The sequence below is a fragment of the Homalodisca vitripennis genome, chromosome 5, assembly GCF_021130785.1.
Source record: "Homalodisca vitripennis isolate AUS2020 chromosome 5, UT_GWSS_2.1, whole genome shotgun sequence".
In the NCBI taxonomy this organism is placed as follows: Eukaryota; Metazoa; Arthropoda; class Insecta; order Hemiptera; family Cicadellidae; genus Homalodisca; species Homalodisca vitripennis.
Window position 1 is genome coordinate 2,365,998 of NC_060211.1, and position 12,130 is coordinate 2,378,127.

The following is a 12,130-nucleotide window of genomic DNA, read 5'->3' on the forward strand; positions in this document are numbered from 1 at the left end:
GTGAAAGGTTAAGGTCTGACGAGAGGCTCGCAACAAACAATGGTTACTGACAATTGTTCATCGTACCATCAAATACTAATCGTTACTTCGTATGGTGAAAGGTTAAGGTCTGACGAGAGGCTCGCAACAAACCATGGTTACTGACAATTGTTCATCGTACCATCAAATAATAATCGTTACTTCGTATGGTGAAAGGTTAAGGTCTGACGAGAGGCTAGCAACAAATAATGGTTACTGACATTTGTTCATCGTACGATCAAATAATAATCGTTACTTCGTATGGTGAAAGGTTAAGGTCTGACGAGAGGGTCGCATCGAATGTTCAGAGTAACTCAGTGTTTTCATTTTAGACGAGTTTTAAATTCGTGTATTGTATTATTTTGAAAATAATGTACGTAGGTAAACACTGCTTGTGAATGTAATGAAAATGTAAAATAACCACTTAATGTGTGATGTACTAGGTGTCAAAAGGACTTAATAATTCCTGAACGATTACAGGTAAAGCAATAAGACTTAGTACATCATTATTGCACCTATAAATTTACGTTTTTAAGTAACTATAATTTTTATGTCAGGGGTAGGCTATGGCCAGCAAGGAGTCAGAGGAAAATCTTAAATAATATCATAGGTCGAGTACTACATCATAATAAAGGTCTTTATTATGACCTATTCTCATGTCTTTACTTTATGTATTAGGTCTTTTATACGTTTTAATCTACTAATAGAGTGCAATGCTGCAAATCCGATCTCAAAAGGTTCACTCTTAAAAGAATTACGCTTGTTCAATGTTTGATACATTTATAATAGAGCTCGTGTTTACTGGTTCAATACTCTTGTCTTGGCTCAAATCGGTTGAGAAAAGTAAACTTATTAAATTAATACTGGGCTTAAGAACTAGCCAACTAACCTCACATCCCATAGAGGATGATCTATAGGAGTTAACGTAAGAATAGCTCAAGATGTTCATCAATATAAAGCGGTTCTTTAACAGATTTGAATGATAAAGGGAAAAACCTGGTATCAGTTATTATAGTAAAAAGTTATTATTTTAGGTTGGACTTTGGAATTTACTTGGTGTACATATTACATTACATTTTAAAATTATGTACATTTTGAGCTATGCTCTCATCTAAGACTTCCTTCCAACACCTTGCCGGCCATCCCTTTGGCATGGCAAAAATGGTAGTTATATAAAAAAGTACATTTATAAGTGCATTAATGATGTACCAATTTTTATTGCTTTAACTATTCGTTCGGGAGTTGTCAAGCCCTTGCGGGTCTTTTTCACACCCTTCATATCTATTTATATGGTATTGCACAGGATCTGATTGTGTGTGGAAGATTGGAGGACTCTGTTTTTCGCGTGAAACCAATCGTGTTGGACCTGAGGGTGTGTTACCTCGGTGGTGTACAGCAGGGACAGTTTAGTGTGTACAGCGCAGCCAGGGCCGTCACATCAGTGTATGCGCGGGTGCCTCGCCCTCTGGCCCCTTACGTGGCGGTACTGCCCTCCCAGACCTTGATACAGGCACGTTCCGCTACCACTTTGACTGTCCGGCTCGTTCTCAGGTAACATTTACTTCAGATCAGAAGTACATCTAGGTAAGTATAACTGGCAGCATGAATAGACACAGTCTCTCAACGTACATTTATTCGAAAAGTACATAACACTCCTCTTGTCTTATGAATAGCTTAATATGAATCTAAGAGTTAATTGTTGAACTTGAAGTGGACAATATCAATCAAAATATCATAATAAAAGTTAGCAGTAGTCCCTAGCTTAGAAATCTTAATTCAATAATTATTATTTTTGGAAGGTAATTAAACGAAATAATGTGATCTAAATGGATTTTTTGTGACCTAAAAATAAAAATTTAACAGATTTGGAATGAGTAGAAGCAACACATTATGGCATAATTCCTATGACTACGTTATGTGTATTTTAAGTGCTACTTACATTACTAAAACTATTGCAGAATAATTTGCGTTTTTACTTAGTACTCAAAAACTGGTTCATTCTTGCAATCCTGGTCCCTAAGACATTATTTTTTAAATTTAAAGAAATTAGAATACTTGTCATAGATTATAATTTATTTTCAGAAGTGTTTATTATGCCATTTAAAAAGTATATGCTAATGAAGTTTTTTTTAATCAATAGAAACTCACATGCAAAACCATGAGTAGCTGCTAGTTAATTTTATTTATTTATTTCTATATTTATTATAATGTTCTTATTGTCTGATCAGGTGCACAATTGAGTTTATAGTTAGCGTTCAAACCTCTCCGTGCTTAGTGCAATGCTATGTAAATGTAATAGCTTGCAAGAACGTACCACTACATCCACTACACCATTGTTAGCATGGATGTGAACTACTTTGCGTGTCATGTCTAAGACTACACGCCCATTCATACCTACAGATCAGAAAAGAAACCACTTGACATGTTCAATACAATCTTGGTTTCTATCACAAATTTGATTATAACTACAAAAAACTTGGCATCACAATTTTGGCCATCAAATAGACATTAAAACTTCATCTACTCGTTTGACTAACTGAATGTGTAAGGTAACAATTTGGTCCTTTTGACGACTTTTATTTTATGAGATAAGTCATTAGATGTTATTACTTACCGAATCTTACGTAACTGGACATAAACTTTGCCGAGACTGTTTTATATGTTAACACATTAACGTTATGACATTTTGAAAGGCAATCGGAATTTCCAAGTAAATCCTTGTACAAGTGATAGAATATTGTAATGTTATTTTCTCGGCCTCTGCTGCATTAACCATAAATGAGACTATTCTAAATGTTGGGTTGTTATCTATTTTTGAACATTAGAAACTTTGAACCTGTAAAATAAAACTATAACATTTAAAAATAATATTTAATCTTCTTTATATTATTTATTTGATCAAACAGCTACAACAATAATTGGTGTAACCATCTATTCATATTTGCATGATATTTTATTAATGCAATTTTAATTACTTTATTATTGTCAACTGCCAGCGCCTATTCGATAAATTACCTCTTAGATCATGAGCTTCTCCTGGCCTACTAGGGTTTAGTGGCTGAGTGATATCGAAGCGTATCACTCGAGGGGCTGAAACATGTCTTTTATGTCTGTCTGTCCATCCGCACGATTAGTCGAGAAAGAAATAACTTATAGATTAAAAATTTTTCATGAATCTTCGATTTCAGTACTTTGCAATATTGAAGCTGTCCTTGCGGCAATACTGTTCTGTCCTTGTGAGTAAACTCGAAATCTTGCAAGCAATGTCATTGAAGCCTGTTACACGATACGTGGCGTGATGTACTCATATCTTTTATTATTAATACATCGGAGAAATATTTTGTCAAACATTCAATCTTGGTTGCTGAGTATTGTAATCATTCCGTAATTAACTGTGTTCAAATAATATCCTCTTATTGCTTATTAAACTAATGTACTAAACATACTTACTTATTAATACTCTACATTTGTAAGAAAATATTATACTTACTTGTAAGAAATTGATCTAACAGCTTAACTGAGACTTTACCATATATTTAACGCCATTGTTGATATTTATTCTGCTTTATTGAAGTCGGAGGTCAATTTAAACATGTATTTGTCAATTTATTGATAACGTATTGCCAATTTTGCAACCGTTTGTTGGAAATTACTTACAACTCAATTGTCGCAGTTACATTTATTGAAGGGACTTGCAACTTAATGTTTAGTTTAGTAAACATATTTTACTTGCGATAGAGTACTTTATGTGGTGTATGTAAATTAGAATATGGAGTTATAGACTCGTATTTGGAATATAGATTTAATCCATTTTTACAAACAATCCAGCAGAGACTTCCCCACGCAGTGCTCTGATTACTTGGATCCCGCGACAGGACTACTCAGTTTCTCCGTGCAGCTGGCCGTGGGTCCTGCACCTTGTCCCCCCCTGGAACTACCGGTGGTGGCCCTGGTAGCACCCCCTTGTCCTCTCAGCCTAGCTCCGGCCCTGCTGGACCTTGGGCAAGTATCCACTTACGAGACACTATTCTCTCCCGTCACCCTCACCAACCACAACACCTCCTGCCCCTATAACTACGCCTTCGTGGATCTCCCTCAGGTTCTAACATTATCTAATAATTTAATATTTATCGTAATTAGAAACCTTTTCAGTGTAATGCAGTGTGGGAGCAAACTTCCAGGAGTTGTTTGACTTAATCTACTATTATTTAGGGAATTCCAAAAACCAGATTCTTTGCGATATAAACTACCAAAATTATCTTTTGACTGAATTATACCTCAAATATTTATATAGCGACATGATGCGTTTACAAGCAATATGCTTCATAGTGACTTTTTTATAATTCTTTATGATGTTTTCATACATAATTTCAGAAATTTATGTAATTGTAACTTTTTAAATCACCAAAAATGCCTTTAAAATAAAAATATACAGGATTAATTTTCCCAATATCAAATTCCTATACCAACAAGAAGTGCTCAATACTTAGTTTTGGTCAGTTAATGAATAAGTATGTTTATCATTATATTACAATAAAATAATGTACCTCAATATACTTACAACTTAGTGATTTCTTTTAGTTTTCGGTAAACACCAGAAAAATGCTGAATTTACCAGAGCTGAACGTAAATTTATACCGGAAAACAGAGTTGAAAGCCGGTACGTATATATGGAAATGAGGATTATGAATAACAATGGCGTGCTGAGTTGGTGATTCAACTGAACCCTGCCATCGTATATTGATCGTATACTCTCCTCAGAAAAATATATTTACTGCTATTATTATAATCTAAAGTTGGAAAGAATATTTAATGCGATAGTTATACAATACTCCTATAAAATAACGCATAATATATGTAAACAATATGGCATAGAGTGTAGATCCTCCATTTTTTTTAGTATTTATTTATTTATTTCCAACGGTAAACCATTATAATTATACAACATATTTGACACAGTAATAGTCCGGTAAAATAAGGATGCAACCTCGGAATGAAAGATAATAAGCTAGAAATTTGCATACGTCTTTATTTTGATGGTATAAAACTTACCTCAAAAGTCTCATATAATCACGTGTACGCGACTTAAGATATTTAAGTTTAAAGGTCACGAAAATCAGTTATTAGCAAATATCTCGTTTCCCTTACGCTACATGACTTTGAAGGTAGTTAAAGAAATTGTAGAACGGAAAATTTTCTTCAACTTTTGTCTGAAGTAATTTTATGTACGTTCAACCCTTTTTGAGATACAGCGCAAAGAGTAGGGGACCGCTTACCTGTATATACGATAATGCGAGGTCAGCCAGTAGAATACAATAAATAAATGAGTTATATTGTTAATTATTCACTTACTATTATTATTATTACTTAATACTGTTATTATTATTATCATTATTATTAAATTTTTATTATTAATTTTGATTTAATATACCATATTTATAGATATTAATTATAAATTATATATTCTCTAAATAATACTTATTTTATTTTTACCAAACATACAATATTAAAAGAAATACTTTTCGTCCATATTACTATGAATATATTATCTACAGTATGATTTAAGCCCGTATCCAACATCTTTATTTGATAATAATGGCATGAAAAAACAACAAAATCAGCACTACATAAAAACATGACTTCTGTTGATATTGAACTAGACGAAACCACTACAACATATATCATCGATGGTGGAAAAAATATTTCATATTTTGTAATTTTAATAAATTGTTTATTGGATCAATACATAAATATATAATTAAAATTAATTTGAAATATTTCTTTTAACGTTGTATGTTTGGTATGAGAATTTGAGAATTTTGAGGTAAGTTTTATACCATCACAATAAAGACGTATGCAAATTTTTATTCCGAGGTTGCATCCTTATTTTGCCTTATTTTACTGAGTTATAAGATGGCATAGCTGACAATGGGTGAAGTGAATAAAGCTGAGCAAATGCTCTTTCCTCCAAAAAATGAGTACGTACTCCAGTTTCATGTGAATAAAAAGAACTTGCTCAGTGGAGGCTCGGAGCACTTTCTCATGTTGACGACTAGACAATTGACTTGGAGTATCTACTCACCTTTTTAGGTGAATAAAACTAGGCACTTCCTCCAAAATGTGAGCAGGTACTCCAGAAATTACCGATCTACTCATTAGTAGATACAACTTGCTCAAGTAAAGACGTTCAATCTTGTGAGGGCAGAGTTTTACCTATTCGTGCTGTAAAATTTTACAGAGTGCGTCGGGTATCTCTAGAGCAAGACTACCGAGCTCTTTATCGTTTTAATGAAATGAATGTTGAGTGGATTAGTGATAATTTTCTTGGGGAAAACTTTGAAAGGCGTGGTGGTGCGCTTCCCAATTTGGACAGAATGCGTACTTTTCTTTGATATGCTGATGATCCTGGGTTTCAGAGTGGTGTTGCCGAAGATGTTGGTATCGCCAGAACTATAGTCACAAAAACCATTTCAGATGTAATGGCAGCAATGAAGAAAAACGTATGGATAAAATTTCCTTCTACAATAGAAGAAATGGAACAACAAAAAGCTAATTGGCAAGAAAAATACAGATTTCCTTCAGCCATTGGAGCTGTTGACTGCACTCAAATACCTATAGGCAAGCCTTCTGACCATGGCGATGAATATATCAATAGAAAGAGGTTTCCAAGTATAAATGTGCAGGCAACTTGTAATTTTGCTGAATAGTTCACAAGCGTAGATGCTTCTTGGCCAGGTTCAGTGCATGATGCACGAATTTGGAGAAATTCAGATATTTACAGAATTATGGAATTCAATCAAGCTAATGCACTCCTAATTGGAGATTCGGGTTACGGGATAGCTCCCTGGATTATGACGCCCTATGAAAACCCAATAACTGCTAGAGAAAGGGCATACAATCTGTGTTTGGCCCAAGAAAGAGTAATAATTGAACGTTGTTTTGGTCAGTTGAAACGTTTACAAACGTCAGCAAAACAAAATTAGGATTAAAACTGAAAATGTTCCATCGATGGTTGTTTGTTGCTTTATTCTTCATAATGTAGCAAAAAGACTAAGTGATGAAGACTTTGACTTTAACATTGAGGAAAGGCAAAACAATGAAGTTGGCAATGTAGAGAATCGTAACGAAAAGACTAAGTGATGAAGACTTTGACTTTAACATTGAGGAAAGGCAAAACAATGAAGTTTGCAATGTAGAGAATCATAACGAAAGAGACATCCGCAATAGAGGAAAACAGAGAAGAAACGAAATTGCTCGGCTGATACATGGAGCTTAACAGCTTAAAAAGAATGTACTGTGTAAATAAATAAAAAAATACCTACCTTCTTCCAATTCAAAAAAACAATACCAAAAATACTTAAACTCTGGGGTCGTAATGACCGTTTTTACATGCGTACGACTTTCAATAGAGCCAGTCTTACAGCCGTAAAGCCAGTGTCTGGGACAGTCGCTCAAGGGTCTTATGTAGGCAGTGTGTACAACCGCGTATACAACAAGATAGGGAAAGGGAACTGTGAGCACTTGCTCCATTTGCCTGAGCAAGTCCTCTGGCCCAATATTGACTTTTTATTCACATCAAATCAGAGCACTTACTCGTGTTAGAAGGAGTTACTCCTCACTACCTGAGCATCTGCTACGGAGCATGTACCCCAACTTTATTCACTTCACCAAATACCTAACATAGAAACAGCTGACCTGAAAGACTGCAATAATGTTACTAAACTATAAATATAAATTATAATATTAACAAGTGATACCCGACATAATAAAGCAAATCAGTTGCAACACAAATAGAATAATAACACGCTTACACTAAGCATACACGTTCAAATATATGACAATTTTAAACAATTTCCTCACGCTTAAAAAAATATAAATAAAAAAGACCTGGACATAAATTAAGTAGCTAACAAAAAAACATAGAATAAACTATTTGTAGCAGCGTAATAGAGAAAAAGCTATGTAACAGTACGTAACAGGCAGAATAACTATACACAGAAATAACAAAGAGAATAACTAAAGACGTTAGATAACAAGGTGAATAAACTATGTACAGATAGAACTAAACCATAACAATATGTAACAAGAATAAACTACAAAGTTCAACAATAAATAAAGTAATAAATCTATAGTTAAAGGTAAAATAATGAAATAAAATAAACAGAATTTATAACAAGTATAGCCAGAAGAGTAAGTATATGTACTCTTATTAATTTTAAATCATTATAATTTTTTCAAGTCCAAAGGAGAAGGTTTCTCCATTTTGTAAAAATATTTTCTTGCTCTCCAATTAGGAAAATAAGTCAAAATGGATTTCTAAGCAGTCCACATAAATAAATCATCGTTGGTAAGTACAGATATCCCAATGGAAATGCAGATGTTTTCTTTTCAAAATCGAATTTTTAATAAATGACGTGACTAACCGTCAGTGGAACTTCGTAATAAGGGAGATTTCAACATCGATGCATTGAAAACTCATCTATTAGCTAAAATATCTCACAAAATAGAATCTTTAATAAGTGATGTGACTAACCGTCAGTGGAACTTCGTACTAAGGGAGATTTCAACATCGATGCATTGAAAACCCATCCATTAGCTAAAATATCTCACAAAATAGAATATGTAATACGTGACCTGACTAACCGTCAGTGGAACTTCGTAATAAGGGAGATTTCAACATCGATGCGTTGAAAACCTATTCATTAGCTAAACTATCTCACAAAATAGAATATTTAATAAGTGACGTGACTAACCGTTAGTGGAACTTCGTAATAAGGGAGATTTCAACATCGATGCATTGAAAACTCATCCATTAGTTAAAAGATCTCACAAAATCCTCCGATCCTTTACCTTGGATCTGTTGGTAAAATTTACAACGAGAGTGACACCATCAACACAGTCACCCATCGACAACGTCACCTCCAACCATCCCAATCTCAAAGTGTCTTGATTAATACAGCAATCTCGGTTCAGTAAACCCAAGAGGCTATAATTACTGAAAATATAATAGAGAGGGAGCGTAAAATTACCAAAACGATAAGAGACAATAAGGCCTGAAAAAATTGCTCTCCTAAGGAGTTTTTCTTAACAAACTGTTTTAAATTTCGTCCAACCAATAAAACAGAAATTTTAAAATTTTAGTAACGGTTAAATTTTTATAACATTTTATGAGGTCCTACAAATATTATCGACGTTCACCCAAAAGGCAAATGTAATTGAATTACGAAGAGTATACTGGCTTCAACAGATGAACTGTAACTTCTATCAGGAATACAGTATACAGTAAAAATTCTAATGATATTGAAAAAATTGAAGGAATCTGCAAAAGCTCTCACATGTTTCCATTTTAAATATGTTTTACCAAGCAGCTGTAAAAAAAAATTCAATGTAAGAAATTGTGCTTTAGAGTGTGAACAAATTTGATTATCATATCACCCCGACACTTGAAAATCTTTTTAAAATCAATTTGGGGGAAAAATAAACAGACTATTTTACCTAAATAAAATATTTGTTTTTCATTAATTTTAGTAGAGAAGTACTTTACATAGAAAGGCCCAAACAATATGGCCTTACTAACTCTATATTAAAAATGGCCATTTTCCATTTAAAAATTATTAATGAATAATATTGAAACATTCCTTTCCAATAGATGTTTGTAACCGGCTCTTAGACTGCAGTTTAAACTACGACACATCCCTGTACGTTGTTACCACCGTCACTGCGACATATCTCTAGCTTTACTGTACGTTGTTACCACCGTCACTGTGACACATCTCAAGCTTTACTGCGCGTTGTTAACAACGTAATTGCGACACATCTCTCGCTTGACTGTATTTTGTTACCAACGTCACTGTGACACCTCTCTAGCTTTACTGTACGTTGTTAACACCAGCACTGCGACACATCTCTAGCTTTACTGTACGTTGTTACCACCGTCACTGCGACACATCTCTAGCTTTACTGTACGTTGTCACCACCGTCACTGCGACACATCTCTAGCTTTACTGTACGTTGTTACCACCGTCACTGTGACACATTTCTAGATTTACCGTACGTTGTTCCATCGTCACTGTGACACATCTCTAGCTTTACTGTACGTTGTTACCACCGTCACTGTGACACATCTCTAGCTTTACTGCGCGTTGTTAACAACGTAATTGCGACACATCTCTCGCTTGACTGTATTTTGTTACCAACGTCACTGTGACAACTCTCTAGCTTTACCGTACGTTGTTACCACGACACATCTCCAGCTTTACTGTACGTTGTTACCACCGTCACTGTGACACATCTCTAGATTTACCGTACGTTGTTCCATCGTCACTGTGACACATCTCTAGCTTTACTGTACGTTGTTAACACCGTCACTTTGACACATCTCTAGCTTTACCGTAAGTTGTTACCACCGTCACTGTGACACATCTCTAGCTTTACTGTACGTTGTTACCACCGTCACTGTGACACATCTAGCTTTACTGTACTTTGTTTACACCACCACTGCGACACATCTCTAGCTTTACTGTACATTGTTACCACAGTCACTGTGACACATCTCGAACTTTACTGTACGTTGTTACGACCGTCACTGCGAGACATCTCTAGCTTTACCGTACGTTGTTACCACACGACACATCTCCAGCTTTACTGTACGTTGTTACCACAGTCACTGCGACACATCTCGAGCTTTACTGTACGTTGTTACGACCGTCACTGCGAGACATCTCTAGCTTTACCGTACGTTGTTACCACGACACATCTCCAGCTTTACTGTACGTTGTTACGACCGTCACTGCGACACATCTCCAGCTTTACTGTACGTTGTTACCACAGTCACTGCGACACATCTCTAGCTTTACCGTACGTTGTTACCACGACACATCTCCAGCTTTACTGTACGTTATTACCACCGTCACTGTGACACATCTCTTTACTGTACACATAGCTTTACTGTACGTTGTTAACACCGTCAATGTGACACTCGTTTACCAACTTTAAGACGGTGAGAATAGAAATGATTACGCCCACAGGATTAGAAAACAGGATATTGAGAAATACTTAAGCCTTGGCTTTAGTTAACACATGGATTAGGCACTGCTGTTCAACAACCATTAACTGCGGTTAACTTTTTACAACAGCAACGTTGGTGAAGTTCTTATAACATATCTGTATAAGTCCTGTTGTTACGATCAGAGAAAGAATAAATTACACTCATTTCACGTACTTTATTACGTATTTCATAACACATGATGGCATTTTCTGCCTCAGACTTGAATTACTTTTCTTACGTAATGACTTTTACGCTGAAAGTTCGTAAATCCATATTTATTTTTAAATTGACGTGATATATTTATTACTATAAATACTACACTTAACAGTCAAATGTCGTTGCCAGGGAGTGATGATCGAGCCATGCGCAGGTCACGGAACTATCCTGCCTGGAGAGACGTTATCCCTAGACCTCTTGTACTCTCCCAAAGCTAAAGACATCGGGGTGGCTTGCGGGAGACCAGGAGATGAAGGTGAAGTTAACTTCACCCTCCGCTGCTTCACCACCGCCAGTATGGCTGCCCCCATGACTGGAACGGTAGGTAAACGTTTGTGAATGATTGCTCTCCTGTGGTTCTGATTTAAGATTTGAATTTAATCATTTTACATTTTTTATACCATTTTATTCTGCTTTGTAAATTTTGAAAATTGAAGCACAATTGAAAGAGCTTAATTGCATAAGTCTACTAAATAAATTTTGGTGAAAATTAGTTATTTAATGTAGTATTATTTGTCATAGATAATTAATAACGAAGTTTTTCTAAACACAACGTAACCACTGTTTGAAGAATAATTCGACAGCTTTGATGAAGCTTATGAAATTAATAATTCGGGTTTGGAATAAAGTTTTTTTGGTAGTTACTATATTAGGTATATAGGCCTATCCCTGTCTAGTTGAGTTATTAATTAAAGAAAGCGAGTAATTGTCCAAATGTATTATATTTTAAGACTTCAAATTTTGCGTATTATAATTTGAATTTTATAAAAGATTCTGTGCCTTCACTCAGTTTAGTTTTTAGACTTAGTATGGTTTGGAATGAAAATAGTCTATTTTTCATATATATCG

The 12,130-nt window shown here is 34.8% G+C and overlaps 1 protein-coding gene across 4 annotated transcripts in view; it reads left to right on the plus strand.

Annotated features, from left to right (window-relative positions):
* The window catches only part of LOC124361721, an 85,967-nt gene that overhangs the window by 48,774 nt on the left and 25,063 nt on the right, over window positions 1–12,130 (plus strand). For 3 of the 4 annotated variants that reach the window (XM_046815648.1, XM_046815651.1, XM_046815649.1), the window contains exons 9-11: window positions 1,322–1,569; window positions 3,847–4,117; window positions 11,411–11,602. In XM_046815648.1, the coding sequence (XP_046671604.1) occupies window positions 1,322–1,569; window positions 3,847–4,117; window positions 11,411–11,602 (711 nt within the window). The remainder of the gene's footprint in view (window positions 1–1,321; window positions 1,570–3,846; window positions 4,118–11,410; window positions 11,603–12,130) is intronic. The other variant, XM_046815650.1, reaches the window with a different exon arrangement.